Source organism: Tamandua tetradactyla, chromosome 1, assembly GCF_023851605.1.
Source record: "Tamandua tetradactyla isolate mTamTet1 chromosome 1, mTamTet1.pri, whole genome shotgun sequence".
Classification (NCBI taxonomy): domain Eukaryota; kingdom Metazoa; phylum Chordata; class Mammalia; order Pilosa; family Myrmecophagidae; genus Tamandua; species Tamandua tetradactyla.
Genome location: NC_135327.1, coordinates 130,109,901 through 130,133,075, shown reverse-complemented (window position 1 = coordinate 130,133,075; position 23,175 = coordinate 130,109,901). Strand labels below are relative to the sequence as shown.

General features: G+C 38.5%; 1 protein-coding gene across 1 annotated transcript in view; it reads right to left on the bottom strand.

Annotated features, from left to right (window-relative positions):
- ELAPOR2 (endosome-lysosome associated apoptosis and autophagy regulator family member 2) overlaps positions 1-22,828 on the bottom strand; it is a 217,837-nt gene extending 195,009 nt beyond the window's left edge. The window contains exon 1 of the mRNA XM_077150709.1: positions 22,643-22,828. Within this exon, the coding sequence (XP_077006824.1) occupies positions 22,643-22,828 (186 nt within the window). The remainder of the gene's footprint in view (positions 1-22,642) is intronic.
- Between the last annotated feature and the right edge of the window lie 347 nt (positions 22,829-23,175).

Genomic DNA, 23,175 nt, shown 5'->3' with positions numbered 1-23,175 from the left:
GGGAAAACTGTAAGTAGAGGCTTGGCACACACCTAGTAAGATGCAATACATAGCCAGTGAAAATCAGTTGTGGGGCGCTCTAAATATAGATCAGTTCTGGCCAGGCAGTTTGGAAGGCAGTGGGGTAAAGTGGAAAGAGAGATCTCTGGAGACAGACATATCAACAGCTTTATGGCCCACTACCTTTGTCATTTTTTTTTTTTTTTGTACATTATTAAGTGCCTTTGAGTTTGTTTCCTCATCTCTAAAAGCAGAGATATGGATTGCTCTAAAGATTACTGTTAATATGAGTAAAGTGTTGACATGTAGCTGCTCAGTAAATGGTATCTGTTATCAAAGACAACTAACTGACAAAGTATTAGAATCAACAAGAGAGCTCTTTAAGAGATTAAATATGCAATTAATTCTCAAAAGCCAATGACTTTTTCAACATATCCAGGGGGGGAAAAATCTATTAAAAGGTAAAATGGTGGGGAAAACTGCCAGGTAAAACAGTAACATAAAATACTTAGGAAAAAAAAAATACTTAGGAAAACAGAGGTGCACAGCTAGTTCAGTGGTAGAATTATCACTGGCCATGTGTGGGACCTGGGTTTGATTCCTCAGTCCACACACCAAAAAAAAAAAAAAAAACTTAGGAAAATGTAACAATTATAAAAATATAGGCACCTAACAGCAGAGTCCCAAAATATATGAAGCAAATTACTGACAGATTTGAAGAGCTGAATACGGTAGAAGATTACAGTACACAATTTTCAATAATGGAGAGACTATCTAGACAGAAGATCAATAAAGCAAAAAGAAGACTTGAACAATATCTTAAATCAACTAAGCCTAACAGACACACACACACACACATACATACATAAAACACTTTACTCAACAACGGAATACTACATTCTTCTCTATTGCACATGGCTCATTATCTAGGACAGATCTTATCTTAGCAAAACAAGTCTCAAGAAATTAAAAAATACTGAAATCATATAATGTGTCTTCTCTGAACACAATGGAATGAAATCAGTAACAAGAGGGAGAAAGGGATATTCACAAATATGTGGAAATTAAAAAACATACTATTAAACAACCAGTGGGTTAAAAAAGAACTTACAGGGGAAATTAGGATTTATCTTTAGGTAAATAATACTGAACATACAACAAACCAAATTTATGGGATGCACCAAAGGCAGAGCCCAGAGGGAAATTTATAGCTCTAAATGCTTACATTAAAAAAAGAACAGAGACTCCAAAGTAGAGACCTCAAAACTGGAAGAACTCGAAAAAGAAGAGCAAACTGAATCTAAATCAAGCAGAAGGAAGGAAATAACAAAGATTAGAGCAGAGATAAATGAAATAGAGAATAAGAAGAACAATAGAGAAAATCAACAAAACCAAAAGTTGGGTCTCTGCAAACATCAATAAAATTGACAAACAAAGAAAAAAGAAAGAGAACACAAATAACTAAAACAGAAATGAAAAGGTGGTCATTACTACTGAATGCACTGAAATAAAAAGGACTAAGTGGATATTATGAACAACTGTATGCCAACAAATTAGGTAACCTAGATGAAAAGGACAACTTCCTAAAAACACACAAACCACCTACAAAGAGTCAAGAAGAAACAGAAGATCTCAACAAACCAAAAAACAGTAATAAGATTGAATTGATAATCAAAAACCACCAAATAAAAGCCTAGGACCAGATGGCTTCACAGATGAATTTTACTGAACGTTTCAAGAAGAATCAGTACCAATCTTGCTCATACTCCTCAAAAAAATTGAAGAGGAGGGAACACTCCCTAATTCATTCTATAGACCAACATCAGACAAAGATATCACAAGAAAAGAAAATTACAGAATAATAAATCTTATGAATATAGATGCAAAAATCCTCAACAAAATACTAGCAAACCAAATCCAACAGCACCATGAATTATACAGCATGATCAAGTGGGATTTATGCTACTTGATTTACATAATAAAATCAATTACTGTAATACACCATATTAACAGAATGAAGAAGAAAAAACACATGAGCATTTCAACTGATGCAGAAAAGGTATCTTACAAAATTGAGGACCCCTTCTGTGCCAGTTTAAAAGGATTTATGTGCCCTAGATAAACCATGTTTTAATCCTAATCAGTCTTGAGAGAGCAACTGTTTCTTCTAATCCCTATTCAGCACTATAGGTTGGAAACTTGATTAGGTTATCTCCATGAAAATGTGACTCAATCAATTGTGGGTATTAAACTTGATTAGATGGAGACATGTCTCCACCCATTCTGCATAGATCCTGGAATCCTATAAAAGAAGTATTTTGGATAAAGCTTCAGAACACCACAGAACTATGAAGCAGAGAGTCCACCAGTCAGCAACTTTTGGAGATGAAGAAGCAAAACACCTCCCTGGGAGCTTCATGAAGCAAGAGGCCTGGAGAGAAAGCTAGCAGACACCACCATGTTTGCCATGTGCCTTTCCAGCTAAGAGAAAAATGCTGAACGTCATTGGCCTTTTTTGAACTTACCTTTCCCTGGATGCTTTAAATTGGACATTGCTATAGACTTGTTTTAATTGGGACATTTTCTCAGCTTTAGGACTGTAAACTAGCAACTTATTAAATCTCCCTTTTTAAAAGCCATTCCATTTTTGGGATATTGCATTCCAGCAGCCAACAAACTAGAACACCTTCTTTATAAAAATGCATAAAAAACTAGGAATAGAAGGAAATGTACTCAACATGATAAAGAGTGTATATGGAAAAAACACAGCTAACATCTTATAATAGTGAAAGATAGAGAGTTTTCCCTGTAAGATCAGAAAAAACACAAGGATGCCCATTTCACCAGTGTTGGTCAACACTGTACTGGAAGTTCTAGCCAGAGAAATTAGGCAAGAAAAAGAAATAAAGGTATCCAAAGTGGAAAGGAAGAAGTAAATCATTCCCTATTTCCAAATGGCATGATCTTATACACAGAATATCCTTCAAATTTTATAATATAACTTCTAGAGCTAATAAATGAATCTAACAAAGTGGCAGAGTACAAGATAAACACCCACAAATCAGTAGTTTCTGTACACTAGTAATAAACAATCTAAAGAAGAAATCAAGAAAAAAATTCCATTTACAATAACAAAAAAAAAATTTAATCTAGGAATAAATCTACCCAAGAGAATAAGGGATTTGTGCATACAAAACCACAAAATATTGCTAAAAGAAACACAGATGATCTAAATAAATGGAAGGGCATTCTGTCTCCATGGCTTAGGAGATTAAATATTGTTAAGATGTCAATTTTACCCAAAGCAATTTACAGATTCAATACTTACCCAATCAAAATTCCAACAATCTTCTTTGCAGAAATGGAAATTCGTAGAAGGATATAGTAGCCAAAGTCATCATGAAATGATGATTCATAAGAATGAAGTTGGAAAACTTGTATTTAGGAACTTAAAACTTATTACAAAACCACAGTAACAACACTAGTATGGTACTGGCTCAAGGAAAGATCTATAGATCAATGCAATCAAGTTGAGAAATCAGAAATTAAACTTCACATTTTTGGCCAACTGGTTTTTGACAAGGGTATGAAGATCACTAAATTGCAAAATAATATTCTCTTCAACAAATGGTGCTGGGAAAACTGGATCTCCATTTGCAGGAGAATGACTGTGGACCCCTTCCTCACACCATGTACAAAAACAAACTCAAATGGATCAAGGACCTACATATAGGAACAAGAACTATAAAACTTCTAGAAGAAAACAAAGGGAGACATCTTCAAGACCTTGCGTCAGGCAATGGTTTCTCAGACTTTATATCCAAAGCATAAATGAAAAAACAGATAAATGGGACTTCATCAAAATTAAAGACTTTTGTACATGAAAGTAAAAAGACAATGTATACAATGAGAGAAAATATTTAGAAACCACATATCTGATAAAGGTTTGATGTCCAGAATATAAAAAGAAATCCTCTACAACAATAATAACAAAAAACAATTTAATAATGGGAAAAAGGCTTAAATAGACATTTCTCTAAAGAAAATATACTAATGACAAAAGCGCATGAAAAAATGCTCAACATCTTTAACCACTGGGGAAATGCAAATCAAAACTACAAAGAGATACCATTTGAAAAACACTAGAATGTCTATATATTTTTCTTTTCTTCTTTCGTTTTTTTTTTTTTTGTATGCTGTATGGCGGGGTCACATTTCATTATTTCTCCATGTAAGTATTCTGTTATTGCAGCACTACTTGTTGAATTTTTTTTCTTTGTTTTGCTTGTTTGTTTGTTTTGGGGGGGAGGGGAGTGCATGGACTAGGAATTGAACCTAGGTCTCCCACATGGCAGGTGAGAATTCTACCAATGACCTAGTCTTGCACCACCCTAGAATGGCTACTACTTAAAAAAAGAAAAAAAAAACAGAAATTACAAGCCTTGGAAATGATGTGAAGAAACCTCATTCATTGCTAGTGGCAATGTAAAATGGTACAGCCACTGTGAAGACAATTTGGCAGTTTCTCAGAAAATCATGTATAGTTTACCATACGACCCAGAAATCCCACTCTTAGGAACATTTCCAAAGGAAAAATTGAAAGCAGGGCTCAAATAGATATCGCACAGCAATGCTCATAGTGACATTATTCACCAGTGCCAAAAGAGGGAAGCAACCGGAGTCTCCATTAACTGATGAATGATAAATAAAATGTGGTATATGCATACAATGGAATATTATTCAGCTATACAAAAGAATGAAGTTCTGATTCATGCCGACAACAAGGATGAACCCTGAAGACATCATGTTGCGTAAAGAAAGCCAGACACAAAAGGGCAAATATTATATGATCTCACTGATACAAAATATTTAGAATAAGCAAACTCAAAGAGTCAGATTATAGAATATAAATTACCATGGGCTGAGCTGGGGGTAAGGAATAGAAAGTCCATGCTTATATTGTACAGAGTTTTCATTTGGGTTGAATATAAAGTTTTGGTAATGGATGGTAATGGTGGTAGCACAACACTGTGAAAGTAATTAACAGCACTGAATTATATATTTGAATGTGGTTAAAAGGGGGAAATTTTAGGTTATATATGTTACTAGAATAAAAGTTTTCTTAAAAAAACACCACAGAACTGCTCAAGACAGTGTAAACCATATGTTTAACAATGGACTTTAGTTAATGGTACAACTATAAAAATGTGCAGTCATCAATTGTAAAAATGTTCCATACCAAAGCAGGTGTTAATGATAGGGTAGCATACAGGGAACCCTGTATTTTATGCATGACTGCAAACTCACAACTTCTCTAATAAAAAAGAGGAAAAAGTATTTGGAATACAAAGACTTAGTAAGAAATACAGACTGCCTAAAAAAATGAAGCAAGCTATGTCTTTAATGTGGTGATAATTTTATAAAAATGATCATTTTCCCCCAAGTATCAAAGAGATTTAACAATATCCAAGAGAAAATTTCAGTGAGATTTTTTTAAAAACATTCTAAAATCATTCTGAAGTTGAACTAGACTAAATGAGAAAGATGAGAAATCTTAGAAAGAAAAATGAGAAGTACTATGTAAAACCATACTGTAAAACTGTGTTCAGTCTTGTAAAAAAAATCAATAAAAAAGTCAATAGCATAGAATAAATGGACCAAAAGAAGATAAATAAGTGTTTGTATGTGTGTATAAAATAACATAAATTACACATAAAACAACAGAATATGAAGAGTATATACATGCATACAGTTGATGGTATAAAAAGCAAATCAATGGAGAAAGGTTGAATTGGGTATTGTTTAAAATACTACTTAGGAAACTGGCTATTCTGAGAATAAAGTCAGAGGCTTACCTATATCAAGCACTAAATAAAATTCTACATAAAGTCAAAATATGAAAATAAGTTTACATCCACACTGTTAAATGGAAAAAAGTAGATTGTTAAGCTGTGTGCAGAATATCCCCATTTTGCAAGCACATGAGTATATTCAAAATGAAACATATACAAAGGACATCTGATATGTGTGACATCTGATATCGCAGAATAATGTGACGGAAGAGTGTGAGCTGAAGTAAGCAGCCTGGGCTCACAAGTAATGTGACTTCACTGGAAGGTATTAGGGCTAACCTCATTAGTGTTTGGGGGAGGAGAGAGTTAATATATGAAATGCACTTAAAATTGCACTAGCTGTTCTTATTATTATTATCCTAATTACAAATGTTAAGGCGTTAAGAGTGGTATGTTTATTTGTTGAGATTATAGGTGTTTTTATTGCTTCATTTTTTATGATATACATTATCGCTTTTGTGTTGGTTTGAAAGGATGTATGTACCCTAGAAAAGCCATGTTTTAATCAAAATCCCATTTCATAAAGGCAGAATAATACTTATTCAATACTGTATGTTTGAAACTGTAATCAGATCATCTTCCTGGAGATGTGATTTAATCAAGAGTGGTTGTTAAACTGGATTAGGTGACAAAATGTCTCCACCCATCTGGGTGGGTCTTGATAAGTTTCTGGAGTCCTATAAAAGAGGAAAAATTTTGGAGAAGGAGGAGATTCGGAGAGAGCAGAGAAGAACGACATAGCTATGAGAAGCAGAGAGCCCATAAGCCAGCAACCTTTGGAGATGAAGAAGGAAAATGCCTCCCGGGGAGCTTCATGAAACAGGAAGCCAGGAGAGTAAGCTAGCAGATGACGCCGTGTTCACCACGTGCCTTCTCACTTGGGAGAGAGACCCTGAACTTCATCAGCCTTCTTGAACCAAGGTATCTTTCCCTGGATGCCTTTGATTGGACATTTCCATAGACTTGTTTTAATTGGGACATTTTCTCGACCTTAGAACTGTAAACTAGCAACTTATTAAATTCCCCTTTGTAAAAGCCATTCCGTTTCTGAAATATTGCATTCTGGCAGCTAGCAAACTAGAACAGCTTTTAATTTTAAAAAGTGGCAAATGTAAAAAATGAATCCATAAAAAAAATTAAGAAAAATGATGTTAAGATTTACTGTGGATAGGAAAGCACTTCCCTAGCATCATAAGGTCAGATAAGTTTAAGCATCAATTGTTATTTCAGTTCAAGTTATTTCCTAGTATGCCTGAGAATTATCAAACAGAAGCCTATATTAAATGTATTTATTTGCCTGAGAATTATCAAATAGAAGCCTATGTTAAACATTTATTTCAGATGGTCTATTCTTTCAGCTCTCAATTTTAGTATATTAGTTTAAACACCAAAGGGCATTCATTGTTTTATGTTTACACTGCAGCAACCTTAAAATAAAGTACTAAGTATGACAATCTAAGAAAGAGTATGTCCTAGACTTAAAAGCACAACAGATAAGCATGTATCTTTCCATCTGTTATAGGAGGAAAGTATATAACTTTGAGCAGTCATTGCACCTCCTCTCAAATCCGCTTTGGTACACAGGCACGGTGCAGTAAACTCATGGTTCTCACAGAGGTGAGTCTGGTCAGCAGACCCAAGCAGATGCCCTGCAACTTGCAGAGTACAAAGCAGCAGCTCATGGCTCTCCAGATACAAAACACCTTCTTAGACTAAATTCTGCTTTCCTCTATCTACTACTAGTTCTAATCTTGTCCTCTAAATGGGCATTATACCTAATGTCTCTTACACCTGACTGCATTAAATAAATTTGAAACTCACTAGCTATGCCATGTCCAACTTAAAACATCTTTAATTCCTTAACCAATGCTCATGCGATATAATTTCTAAATAATTCATCTTCCTAATTCATACCTTCAATGAACATCTACCTACGTCAATGTCCCTCTTCAAATGTTCATGGCTACCTTCCATGAGCCAAGCAGTGTGTTCCTATTCCTACAACTTCAGACTCTCATCATTGCTGTTAGCAGCCGCATGACATTTGTGTATTCAAATGTACTTTTAAGCAAGACCTCTCCATCCTATGCTTGAACATCTCATTTTCAAAACTAAAATAAATACATAACAATCTACCTTTAAACCAATTATGTTTATTTGCCCATTATTCCAACCTCTCAACATCATTTTCAATCCCAATTCTGCTTTTCAACTCATTAGGCATTCTTCCCAACTTTCCGACTTGATAAAATTTTGTTAAGTTGTCTCAAAACCAAGACATTGAAGGCTGCTGTACAAAGTATCATACACCAGTTGGCTTAAACATTAGGAATTTATTGTCTCACAGGTTTGGAGACTAGAAGTCCAAAATCAAGGATGCTTTCTTTGAAGTCTATAGTATTCTGGTGGTGGTTTACTGACAATCTATAACTCAATCTCTGCTTCTGTCACATGGCCATCTCTCTTCCCCGCTGTGTCCTCAAGATTGTGCCCAAAGCTCCTCAGCTTATAAGGATTCCAGTCATATTGGATTAAGGCTCAACTGATTCAGTGTGGCCTCCCCTTAACTAACAGGCTCTTCAAAGATCCTATTTACAAATGAGCCCAAATTCACAGGACTAGGGTTGGGACTTTATGTCTTCTGAAGGACATTAATCAATCCATAAAAGTTGCTAAACCCCAAAGGTATTACATTGGATATAGTTATCGAGCTTAGCATCAATTCCTTAAATAACCTTGGTGTATGTTTGTTCAAATATCCAAGAATCTGCCTAGCTATATCACCATTTAGCATATTTAGCATACATCTGTCCACAAGGATATGACAATTCAAATGCCTTGCCGAACATCAAAAATCACCCCATCCATGCCATACTCCAGAATGCTGGTTTCTTAACCCCATTAACCCACAGCCACCCTCTGGGCTAACACTCTTTTATTAGCTGTGCCTCCTTAATTTCATTCTCAAACACTTCTCACCCTGCTTAATTCTTATATGCTGGCTTTATCCTAAGTGACCTCCTCAGCACAGTGCTGGTTTGAAAGGATATATGTATCCTAGAAAAGCCATGTTTTAATCAAAATCCCATTTTGTAAAGGCAGAATAATCCCTATTCAATACTGTATGTAATTAGATCATCTCCCGGGAGATGTAACCCAATCAAGAGTGGTTGTTAAGATGGATTAAGGGAGATGTGTCTCCACCCATTTGGGTGGGTCTTGATTGGTTTACTGGAGTCCTATAAAAGAGGAAACATTGTGGAGAATGGGAGATTCAGAGAGAGCAGAGAATGTTGCAGCACCACGAAGCAGAGAGTCCATCAGCCGGCACTTTGGAGATAAAGAAGGAAAACGCCTCCTGGGGAGCTTCATGAAATAGGAAGCCAGGAGAAAAAGCTAGCAGATGATGCTGTGCACACCATGTGCCCTTCCAGCCGAGAGAGAAACCGTGACTGTGTTCACCATGTGCCTTCTCACTTGAGAGAGAAACCCTGAACTTCATCGACCTTCTTGAGCCAAGGTATCTTTCCCTGGATGCCTTTGATTGGACATTTCTATAGACTTGTTTTAATTGGGACATTTTCTCAGCCTTAGAACTATAAACTAGCAACTTATTAAATTCCCCTTTTGAAAAGCCATTCTGTTTCTAGTATATTGCATTCTGGCAGCTAGCAAACTAGAACAGATTTTGGTACCGGAGAGTGGGGTGCTACTGCTGCGGTTTGTAAACACAAGACATGTTGGAATGACTTTTAAATGGATGAGGAGAAGATTCTGAAGGAGTTGTGAGAAGCTTGGTAGAGAAGGCCTAGGATACTTTGAAGATTGTTGGTAGAAATGCGGACTCTAAAGATACTGTTGATAAGGCCTCAGACAGCAATGAGGTGTGTGTCATTGCAGACTAGAAGGACGGCGATCCTTGTTTTAAAATAGCAGATAATCTGGTAAAATTGACGAGATAATCTAGCAAATTAGATCAAGCCCATTGCTATTGTTATATACTCAGAGCCTAGGTGACCTCATCAGCACCAGTGGCTTCAATTACCACTTCCGTGCTCATGGCTTCCAAGTTTCTCTCATTAGTTACACTCCCATATATCTGTCTGCAGGAGAGCACTCCTTGGATATCCCTCTGGCACTTTAAACTCAGGAGGTCCAATACTGAACTCTTCCTCTTTCTCCCCAGCCTCCTTTTCTCTCTGAATTCTCTATCTTAATGAAAAGCAATAGCATCTACTAGCCCCCAAAGGCTAGAAGTCACTGCACAATGCTATTTCTAACTCAGTCACCAATTCCTGAAAATAGGATCTCTTAAATAGCTGTCAAATCCATCTCCCCCTCCATTTTCTTAGCTTCATTTTTTTCTCTCTGTGAGACAGATCTTCCTGCCTCCAAACCAGTACTCCTTTTATCTTCCTCCACTAGCAGACAAAATAATCTTTCTGATATGTCAATGGATCCCACAGCTTTCCTCACAAGGTTCTCTGACTCTACTTTCATAAACTAGTCATCTTCTGCCACTCCCACACATGTGCCCTTCAGTTTAGTCCTTCAATGGTCATATTTCATTTCTCTGTACTATTCACATGCTTTGTTCTTTGACTGAGAGATGCTTCTATACATCTTTTAAGGGCTTCTAGAAATCTTTCAAAACCCAGTTCAAACATCACTTCTTCCAAGACCATGGCTACTTATTCTGATTTAAGTATCCCTTCTCTGTGGTTCTTATATACCCTGCACATGTCTCTATCAAAGCACTTAACCTACCTGTATTATCAATACAGATTTACTTATTTGTTTTCCCATGGGAGAAAGACATGATAAGAACTCACCAAATTATATCCCAGAGTAATTTGAGCAGAGAATAAAAAAGTATTTGCAAAGTTCCCTTGGGGGACTTGGGAGAAAGGAAGAAATAATCAACTTCCCCAGATGGGGAATTCCTGATATTCTATCGATGTGGCCTCTCTCTCTAAGCCAACTTGGCAGGTGAACTCACTGCCCTCCCCCACTACATGGGACATGACTCCCAGGGTGTAAATTTCCCTAGCAACATACAACCTGACTCCTGGGGATGAGCCAGGACTCAGCATTATGGAATTGAAAAAACCTTCTTGACCAAAAAGGGAAAGGAAGAAATAAGACTAAGTCTCAGTGGTTGAGAGATTTCAACCAATTGAGAGGTTATCCTGGAGCTTGCCCTTATGCATTATATAGATATCTCTTTTTAGTTTATAGTGTATTGAATAGCTAGAGGGAAGTACCTGAAACTGTTGAACTATGTTCCAGTAGCCTTAATTCTTGAAGATGACTGTATAACTACATAGCTTACAATGTGACTGTGTGGTTGTGAAAACCCTGTGTCTGATGCTCCTCTTATCCACGGTATGGACATATGAGTAAATAAATAAATAAATAAATAAGAATGAAAGTAAATAATAGGGGGAGATAAAGGGTAAATATTGGACAGACTGAAAAACTGTGGGTCAAAGAGGAAGAGGAGTAAGGGGTATGGGATGTATGAGTTCTTTTTTTTGTCTTTTTATTCCTTTTTCTGGAGTGATGCAAGCATTGTAAAAATGATTATGGTAAAGAATACACAACTATGTGATGATATTGTGGACCACTGATTATATAATAGGGTTGGATTACATGTGTATGGCTATTTCTCAATAAAAATATTTAAAAAAAAGAACTCATCAAATACCAGATGAACAATTAGAGACATGAACAGTCACTGAAAAAGAACTAACAGGGAATGAAGCAGCACTCTCTTGAAATTTCAAAAACACACTCTTAAAACAAAACATGTCAATCCCAGCCCAAGAATTCTTGGTGACTGGCAGTTGTTTTCATTTTTTTTCTCAGCCAGACACATGAATTGGCTTCATGTATGGTAGGAATTTAATGTACTATGAACCAAACACTAATGTTTTAAAAATTAAAATTTACTATTCTGTGATATGTTAAGAAAAGCAATTCTATATATATTTTTTGGTCTAAATAAGTACTTATTTCTCTTAATAAATAAATCAAATTGTAAAATCTCTCAAGTAATAAATCTCTCATATATTAGCTCAAAACACATAAACAGGAATAATCTAGGGAACTGTATTTTCATTATATACATGTTATCCTTACTATATTCAGAGATCATATACATAAGAAAAATAATATTATTGCTTTTCCTAAACAGAAAATTCACAAAAGGTAAAATATAAAAAGTTAAGTAACAAGAAAAATTGGCCCTTATTAATAATCAAAGAAATACAAACTACAATAATGAGATAGTATTCCCCCCCATCAAATTAGTAATGATTAATAACAATTTTCAGTGTTTGTCAAAGAATAGTTAATATCCTTCAACCTAAGAGTTCTGGTGCAAATATCTATTTAAGGAAATAATCAGAAAATCTGACAGTATTTTGCACTATTGTTTATTATTTTTATAATACAAAGAGTTAAAAACAACCTAAATGCCCCAAATTAAACTCACTCATTAATTCAAAAGTATTTATTGAGCATTACAATGTGCCAGGCACTGTATGAGATGCTAGGGATACACTGATTTAAAAAAAAGAAGAAAAATCTCTTTATAGAACTTACACTACATTTGGTGGAGTCATATATATAAAATAATTAAAATATATATTATTAGGCTGATTTGAATCTGTGGTGGACCCCAGAAAAGTCACGTCCTTTAATCCTCTTTAAATATTGCTAGCTGGAAGCTTTTTGATTATTTCCATGGAGATCTGACCCACCTAATTTTAGGTGGTAACGTTTGATTAGATGATTTCCGTGAAGGTGTATCTCCCCCCATTCAAGGTGGTGTTGCTTACCAGATCCCTTCAAGAGGGAACCATTTTGGAAAGAGCTACAGAGTCAGAGACCTTTGGAGCTGAAGAACATGAAACAAGAAGTCAGGAGAGAAAGCTGGCAGACGCCACCACATTAGCCATGTGCCTTTCCAATTGAGAGAGAAACCCTGAACATCATCGGCCTTTCTTGAGTGAAGGTAACCTCTTGTTGGTGCCTTAATTTGGACATTTTTATAGACTTGCTTTAATTTGGACATTTTCATAGCCTTAGAACACGTAAATTTGCAACTTAAATTCCCCAGTTTAAAAGCCATTCTATTTCTGGTATATTGCACTCCAGCAGCTAACAAACTAGAACAATTATGATGAATATTTAAAAGTGCGATAGGGAAAAATAAAAGCACGAAATGGAGATGTGGGGAGGGGACTGCAATTTTAAACAAGTTCTTAGGGAAGGCTTTGCTGAGATGATAATAGTTTAATAGGAAGATGAGAAGACAATAGTTCAAAAGAAAGTTGAAGGACATAAACCATGCAAATACCTGAAAGAAACATTCCACAGACAGAGGGAAGGACCAGTACAGAGGCCCTAAGGCAGGAGTTTTCATAACACATTCTACAAAGAGCAAAGAGATTGGTATGGCTGAAGCAGAATGAAAAAATGAAAATTATAAGAGATGACACCACAGACTTACTAGGGGAGGAGGACAGATAATGGCAAGCTTTGTAGTCCACTTCAGAGCTTTGATTCTCATTTTGAGTGTTTTGAGCCAAAGGATGACAGTTTTGATTCATGTTTTAATGTGATCTTTCTGGCTGCTCCGCTGAGATCAAACTAAAGTTTAAGGTGGAAAGTTATAGCAACAGTCCAGGCAAGAGGCAAGACACGATGGCAGCGTGGTCCAGAGTGGTATAGGTGAAGTGGTGAAATACTTTATATCTTAATTTTCCACAGCTTCAGTGACAAATACCACACAAAAGGTTGCCTTAACCAGTGGCAATTATTGGCTCATGGTTTTGAGGCTAGAAGTCCAAAACTGAAGCATCAGCAAAGTGACAGTTTCTCCCCAAAGTCTACATCATTCTGGTACAGACTGCAGGCAAACTTTGGGGTTCTTTGGCTTGTACCCCTGCCTTGCATCACACGGTGGCGTCCTCTCCTTTCTCTTCTGTGTTCTGCTGACTTCCTCCTTGTGGCTTTCTCCCCAAGGGCCCCTCCCCATGGCATTCTCTTTCTAAGGTCTCTAGTAATCTAGGAATCTAGGTTAGAGCCTACGTTGGTTCAGTTCACCACAACTTAACTAAAAATAACATCTTCTAAAGGTCCTATTTACAATGGGTTCATACCCATAGGAACGAAGATTAAGAATATGTCTAAAGTGCGGGATATAATTAAATCTACCGCACCCTTACTCCAGCTATACTGAAGCAGACTAAGAGGGCTTATTGAAAGATTGGATGTGGGCTGTGGGAGAAAAAAAAGTGTCAGTGGAGACTCCAAAGTTTTAGATATGACCAAATGGAAAGATGGGATTGCCATTAACTGAAATGGAAATGTCTTCCTGACAACACAAGGTGTAGTTTTGGGATAAATATGAAAAACTGAGTTTGAGACATGTCAGATTTGAGGTACCTATCCAAGGGGGATGTCGAGGCTATGCTTTTTATAATTCAGGGGACTGGTCCACACAGGAGATGTAAATTGGGGAGCTATCCACATTTAGATGTATTAAAAGCCAAGAGATTGTATGATATCAACAAGAGTGTGAAGATAGAAAGAATAGGAGGGTAAAGGATTCAGCCCTGGCAAGCCCGAATTGAAGAAGTCAGGGAGATGAAGAGAAACCAGCAAAGACTAAGAAGGACCATAATGGGGTATAGGAAGAAAACCAGGAAAGTGTGATGTGCTAGAGGCCAAGCAAAAGTTTCAGTGTTGACAGAGCAATTAACTGGGTCCAACATTCCTAATAAGTCAGATAAAAATGAGGAATGACAACTAGATTTAGCCAAAAAGAGGACACTTTTGACCTAGAAAAGAGCATTTTCAGTGAAATGGTGAGGTTCATAAGTAAACAATGGTGGCCATTTAAATGATGTTATATTTTATACTATACTATATATTGAATATTTTATAAATAATAGAAGAATATGTATAAAGAGGTATTAATATCTTTTGAAATGCATATAATGAGAGAGGAAAAGGTAAAGCTTCTACAAACAACATTAGCTCACTTATGGCTTTTAAAAAAGAAAATGAAAATAGGTATGAAATACGCTAAAACGTTAAAACTGGGTATCTACAAATAGAAGGATTAGAGCTGACATTTTTTTTCTTATACCTTCCATTATTTTATAAAATTTTCAAAATGTACAACTTCCATAATTAGAAATACTCCTATAAAATACTTTTGCAAGTAAAAACTTTCCTATCTACATTCCAGTCTTTTTGCACATTCCCTTAGAAACAGTTATTGACTCATACGGGAATAACTAACAACTGCCACTGAAAAACAGTTTACAAAGCACTTTCAAATGCATTAGGTTAATCCTCACAGCAACTATGATGTAAAAAAAGCAGGTATTACTATCTCCCATTTTCAGACAAATAAAGACTCAAAGAGATGGATTCGGTCAAGGTCACACAAACCAGTGGCAAGGCTCAGAGTTTTATTATGTTTTTTGACTACCTTTCACATTACTTGTACTATAACAAGAAGATACTTTGCAATTGGAAAAAAACATAAGCAAACATCCCCAATAAGTGGAAAACATTTACCAAAAAACCTGGCTATACCTCCTTAATATTACCTTGTTTGCCTACTCTTAAGTCTATCTCAGAGAGAGGAATTTATTAATTTCCATGTTCGCCTCTTCTATCAGGCTGTGAGTTCCTAGAGAGAGAGAAATATTCTGCTCATCCGGTTTTATCACCAGTATCTTGCACAGATTAGAAGATAATGGAGAAATACTGGCTGATGCTTCAGGTTGTGGGGAGGATCTCATTCTCCATTTGATATATTTTAGGAGTTTCTAAGATGCCCCGCAGAAGCAGGAAGCAGCTACCATGACACTTTAAGGAATTTTAGCAATGAAACAGTTCCCATGGTTTCAGGGAACTAAGCTGTATTCCTTTCTTTATACCTAGACTTGTTCTCAATTAAGTGTGCATCACAATCCCCCCAAAAAGACTGGTTGTAACACAGATTTCTGGGCCCCAACCTCAGAGTTTCTGATTTAATAGAAAACACGAGGCAAGAACTTTCATTTCGAACAAGGTCCTAAATGACGCTGACACTACTGATCCCAGAGCCACACTTTGAGAATCACTGATGTAAAGAAAAGAATCTATAAAAGTGAAGTTTTTGGATAAGAGTAAATATGGTGTATTTTGAACTCCAGAGCTGCAGCTGAGGTGAAAATAAACTTTGGAATATTCTGATCACTGGTTTTTATTTCAGATCCTTAAATCTGGTACAATTCAGAGGATTAAACACACTATGAAGATCGATTATTTTTTATAACTAGAAAAGTAGAAGCCACCCACTCGGCTGTATTTTTAAGGCAGTAATTAGTGCTCCCAGAGAAGAGAACCTACATCTTATTCAATTTCAAAACACCAAGGTGTCTTAAACAAAAAGATAATCACTGTTTGCTGAATAAGATGATGCAATTCTTGCTCTCAGTGAACATATCATGTGTGCCTGGGGGGAAATCAGGTGTATGTGTGCAGAGTCTCCAGTAAAGCATATGGTACCATGTGTGATTTAGAAAATGATGCTCCCTCTGGCATATGAATTGGTAAAAGGTACCCTTTCCTCCAGATGGGTGCAGATCTCTGACAGGGCACATGGTTGGACACACTGAGCACCCAGTGGATTTTAGTCCAGCTGCTCCCTCAGCTGGACTATATAGGACACAACTCATCAATCATAAAGGAGACCCTCTATGTGTGAAACATGTGTAGGACAGCATAAGTGTGCCAGAAAGCAAACAATGGGCTGTGACTAGAAATTTAGAGATGAGAAAGGATCCTTCATCTCTAGTAGCGCAGCAAGGGTTAAGAAAGGATATAGGAACTAATCTAGGCCAGAAGTCTTCCTCTGCCTGAGATATTCCATCACCACTGCCCCATATCCTTTACTCGACAAACTCTTACTCATCCACTGGATCTTACCTTAAATGTTCTTTCTTCAGGAATCTCCCTCCTTCCTCCCTTGACTAGGATGGCTGTGCAATCTCAATGCATGTCATAATTTTACATCATAGCACTTATCAAAAATCAAATTATATGATGTATGGTTTTGTTTTGACTCTTCTCCCACTAGATTATACAGTTCCATGTGGGCAGGAACCATGTATCTTGTTCATTGTTTTACTACCAGTACCTGGTACATAAATATACAATAAATATGCATTGACTATTGAAACTATTAAGATCGAGAAATGTAAGAAGGTGAAAGAAATGTCCATTGTCCCTACAAGAGGAAGGAAAAAAGCAACCAAAATAGTTACTGACAATAGTTACTATAAGATCCACAGCATTGTTGAAGAGTACACCACAACAGAAAAGCATGTCACTCTATACTGTGCTCTGCTATTTCCATCCCAGTGCTAAATATGACACTTCACGGATCTGTCAACTCTTGGTTTTACATTGTAAATATTGATGGTGTGAATACTTGCTCACATTTGCCTAAAACATGAGAAATTGTTCTGAGCATGAGAACTTGAAATGGAAGTTCACCTCCACAGGCATAACAGGCAAGATTAATTATGTTAACTGCTTGAAAACAGAGGCCTAGTCCCAACTCGCTCAGTGACACTGTAATTTTAGTATCCCTGGCATCTCCACCCATAGCCAATGACCTTCAGAGACTTCCTGCCCAAAGGATATTTCTCAATTGTTCCCTTCTAAGTATGAAGCAGAAGGCATGTCCATTCTTTTGATTTATTAGAACTTGGAAGACACAATAGTTTACCATATGTAGGAAATCTATGTTACAAAATTCTATCACCATTTCCTGGCCTCCCAGTTAATAATCATTCTATCCCTACCACTCCACAGAAACCATGCTGGCACTGATCACCAAGGGTGTAATTGCTAAATCTAATCTTCTGTTTTCAGTCCTCATCTCATTTGTATTTCATTGAAAAACTGACCTCACAACCAATCATCCCTTCAATTTTCAAAGGCTTCTCTCCCTTTCCACATAGCTCTACATTGTCTCATTTTTCCTATACTTACAATTACTTACATACCTCCTTTGTAGAATCCTCTACCTCTGCCTCCACTGAATTTTGGTGAACTCCAAATCCTATCTCTGATCCCCTTCGTTCTCACTACCTGGATGATCTTATCTACTTCAGTAGATTAAGCCACGCCTTTTATTCTAGGGACTCCCAAATTCCCTTGCTAGCCTTGGGCACCAAGGCCTCATACCTACCTGCCTGTGGAACAACTCAAAGTCAAACTTCTACAGAACCAAGCTCACTATTTCATCTTCCTCACATTCCCCCTCCTGGAAGTTAGTGGCGCCAACTCCTAACCAAGTCAAAACCTTGTATTCCCTCACCCCCTCCACATTCACCTACTGAAAATTCTATCTTCTAACATCATCCCTTCTTTTCCATCTTCCCTGCTACTCTTTAATTGGGGTTCTGTCATCCTGGATTATTACAATAGCATCCAACAGGTCTTACCTCTTTCTATTTCCCACCTTTCTAATGCAGCTTCCATATTGTTGCCAGACTAAAGCATGTTTTATTACTCCTCTTTTTAAAATCTTTCTATTGATTCACCCTATGTGCAAATGAAGAGCAGCTTGTTAACATGACATAAGGTCCCCGAAGATCAGGCACCTGCCTACCTCTCAGGATCATTGCTCTCGAAGCTCCTCATTGCACACCATACTCCAAATATAACAAATTATAACACAATGTTGTTTTGTGTGTCTGCCCTTTTTCAAGCTGCACGCTACACCTGAAATGTCTTCTCCCCATCCTAGATCCAACGGTTTCCTTGTCCTCAATGCTTGTCTGCTTGGCAAATTTCCACTCATCTTTTATGGCTCACTCACCTCCTCTATAGAGTCTCTTCTGATCATCCCAGTAGATTTTACTGCCTCTTTCTTCTCTCAGGACATCAAATCACTTAATTGCAATTATTTGTTTACGTACCTGTCTCATCCTTGCCCAATTAGAATATATATGTTTATGTGTACTTCACACCACCTGACATTTTGCCTGGCATATAACTCAAATGTTTGCAGAATAAAAACTGTAGGCAAAAAAACCATCATTGAATAAAGATTCAGAGAGCAGCAGATCTTGTGGTGTAGGATTTTACAACAGTAAACTAAGAAATATGCTCTTTTGCAATTTATTTTACCAAATTTAAACAATGCATACATAATCTACTCAGGTCTATTCTTTTACTCTCATACACTCTATCTTCTAAAACCTTACTCCAACTCTGAATCATCTATTGGCCTTTTCCTTTTTCCTCTGGCAGCCTCATTTAGTCCTATTATTAAATGAGTCAAAATTTCCATTCCATTTATTGGTCAAGCTTATCCTATGAGCCTCTGAAGTTTCACTGTAGACTCTTCCTGAAATATCAGTATGTAAGTCTAATACCCTAGCAATAATCAACTCATATTTATATCGATTTTTTCCTTAAACTTATATTAGTCTCATCTTATCTTCACAATAAAGATAAGTAGGTCAGTTTTTATTACCATCATTTTACAAATGAAAAATGGATGCCAAGAAATACATCCAACACTTAACTTAGGCTTTCTAAATTCCCCATACAAAAGCCTGAGGAATATTTAACTCTGTGCTTTCTGATTTCTAGTACTCGGTTTTTCCTTTAGGCACCATTTAACATGGTGGAAATCCTATTCGTGAAAATCAACCTTGTCCATCTGCTGACATGTTGGTTTTACTCTTATTTCTGTCCTCCCAAACTACAGCCTTCCTGTTTGTGCTTCTGCTTCCACCCTGCTGATTTGATCACCAGCTGAGCATTCCAAAGCAATTATTCTTCTCCCTTTTTCAACTTTATAATCCAATAACTGACAAAAGAAGCTATATTTTATGAGTGTCACCCAGAGTCCAATCCTCTGCAAAAATTTAACTGAAACCTTTACCTATAACCCAGTTTTCTTTTTGAAGAGTCTTTTTTTCTGAACTCAGGCAACCATAACTACAATACTTCCAGGTCAATTTTCTGTGCTTCTCTTCCTTTTCCTTTTCTTGTTTGCTTCTAAAACAGGTAAGGAAAATGAGGGTCTATGAAACTTAGCTAAATATAACTACTGTTATAAAAATCCTGATAAATTAGGGAGTCTCAAACTACTGGGAAGGGGGGATGAGGTTTAGGGTTACCTAAGGATTTCTTCAACATTCTTTCTTAATAATAAGGGTTGGCTTTAGTTTCCAGCCTTGGATACCCTCCCCTCAACACAGTACTGTGCTTTGCTTACTCCTCACCTGTTAATAAAGAAGAGTGGAAAGAGAGAACTGGCAGGAGTAGACCCAGAATAGTCACGTGGTCTGTGTCATTACTCAGAGGAGTTTGTCCCATAGCACCATAGCTGTATCGCGAAGGAAAGAGCTGAGCTCACCAGAACGGCCCCTTTCCACCTCCAGCACTAGCAGATACTAACCCTCAAAGCCGGAACGACACCAGCCCTCCCAGATTCTGCCTTAAAAATAATGTCAGAGAGAAACAATGATCAATTCTATAAGTGAGCCCAGCTAGTTAGACCAGATACCAAGGAGCAGATTCATTCCCTGAGGGGCCACATGGCCTCTCCCATTTCCAAAGGAACCTCTAACCTCCAGTCACCCCTCTAACAACTGCTTATGGGTCATCAGGAAGAAAACAAATGGATCCACACATCACCACTTCTGAAAATGCAACTAGCAACAGGCAGGCTCAGTAGCATCTTCCCATATATTTTATTTATTCCCATTTTCAGAGGGAATATATTTTATTTATTCCCATTTTCACAGAGAAAAATCAAATAAAAATATTTTATTTCCATTTTCAGAAGGGAAAATCAAATAAAAACTATTTTATTTATTCCCATTTCCAGAGAGGAAAATCAAAACTCCAAGGTTTTGAGGTACATGCAATTTCCAAAGCTTGAGCAATAATGAGCTGGGATTAACTGAACACAGCCTTCCTGAATCTTCCATCTATTTTCCCAATGATGATGTCATCTCCCCCTCCTTTCAATACTTTCCTCTTAGGTTGCAGACTCCTACTCTGTTCTAAGCATCTATGTGTAGAGCATGTACTCATTTAACGCATCAGTCTAGCAGCTGTGAAAAAAAGCGCCACCCACACCCCCACTGTTTCTGACCTTCAGCCATTCCATTCAGTCCACTCAACAGGCAGATTCTTCATTTCCAAGAATTAGTGTTCTAAGAAGCTTAAAATTTCTACACTTAAGAAAAGAAATATACTTGGTATATTTGGGTTGGGGATGCTGGAAGAATGGCTTAAAGTGTGTCCTGTCACAACTATTCAATCTTAGGACGTCCAAGAAGTAGCTTTCTGTGGAAACATGGGACAGATTCTTCCCAGATGATGCGTGAAATCAGAGAATACAGATTAAAATAATTATACTACTAAACTCTGAAATAAAACACAGCTGTTTGCTGAGATCCTACCCTGATTTCCCCAATTACAGCACGGCTGTGTTCGCACACATGCCTTTGATCCACTTCCCTTTCATTTCAGTCTGTCCTGGGACTTGTACCATGGGAGAAGAAGATGAAAATCCATGGATGATGTCTAGAACCAAGATACTCTATAATCCAATCACAGGGAAAATTCTAAAGTTACAGCAATATAAGCAAAGGAACAGGGTCTGGCCTTTTTTCCCAGAGGGGACACTGGCTAATCTATTTTTGCCAAATAAATTTAAATGACCAATCACCCTGATTCATAGCAATCTTACTAAAAACAGTATCCATGCCTCAAACTCCCTACGATATAATGATTCAAAGTAGGTCAGAAATGTTGCTTCCTTCCCCCTCATTGATTTTCATTAAGAGTATGGACTTTCTGCAACACTAAAGGGAAAAAAAAAAACACCCAATACAAGTACCAATGACATCCCCTGTAAATTTTTGACACACGAAGTCCAGTTCCCCTGAAAGCAGCAGAAAAACTCATAACCCATAATTTATCCTTCTTGGCTGTAAACCAACGCTGATCTCAAACTACGAAATACACAGTGACAATGTTTCGGGCCAGGTGATGAAGCACCTCCCAAAAGAAGCAAAGTCACTCTGTCTTTGCTAATTTTCACATCACCAACCCTCCTCTTTCCTAAGTACACACTCTTTTTCTTTCTAATTTAAATCCATATTTTGCCAGAAGGATGCCAAGTGACACCATATACTGGTTTAGCAAATTCCCGGGCTTATCAGGAAGCTTAGTGCAGGGGAATTAGGAAGAAGGGAGTTGTAGTGACAGGCAAGTGCAGAAAGAGGGAGAGGAAGCTGGGGGGGCGGGGGCGGGGAGCGGGAAACACTCCTGTGTCAGTATCGAGCTCTCTGAACCAAGAGCTCTCTGGAAAAGCTGTAATGAGGTGGTTCTTCAAATCCCACCGGTGGGGTTTCCTTTAGTCTCCTCCCCTTTTTTGAAATCTCTCCCTCAACCCCCAGGTCCTCGAGCCTGGCACTCCAAAAAAGGCGCCGCAAAGTCCCCCAGAAGCCCCAAAACACACGAGCGCGAATAGAAGAAGCATCACCCCAAAGACAGCGAAACCACACATGCTCCAATGGCCAGCCACCCGGGGCGGGCAACTTCACCCCTCGAAACAACCGAAAGTCCCTCTCCTCCAAGGAAGCAAGACGGTGACAGCGAGCAGAGAGAAATAAACAGGCACCACCCCCTCCCTCCCGCCCCCGCCCCCGCCAACTCCAGGTAAAGGACCAGGTGCGGCTCACCTCCTGGCAAGGAGGCAGCGGAGGGCTGGAGAAGGGCAGGTCCCTAGCCCAGGCCGCCTGACAGCCGGCGAGCGCCCAGCAGCAAATCCAGGCGGGGCTCCAGGGCGGCGAGCGCCTGCGGCGGGGAGCCCCGGCCGGCCGCCCCTGACCCCTCCCCCGAGTCGGCCCCGGGGCGAGGAGCAGCATCTCCGTCCCGCTGCGGCCGGAGGGCGGCCGGAGGGCGGCAGGAAGGCAGCCTTCTCCGGGTGGGGCCGCAGCTCTGGCTCCCGGGCGGCGAGGGCTGCGCGCTCGGCTCGCCGCTCACTGCTCGCTCGCCCCCCGCCCGTCCGCCCGCTGGCAGCTCGGCGGCGCTCGCGGCCCGGGCAGCCGGCGCCTGTCCTCCCGTCACGCCGGAGGGAGGGACCGCGGGGCGCGGGCGCGGCGCGGGGGCGGGACGCGGGGCGGGGACGCAGGGAGCCGCGGAGCAGGGGAGCAGGTGGCGCGGGCGGGGGCTGCAGCCCGACGGAGCCCGGCCGGAGAGACTGCGCGGCGGG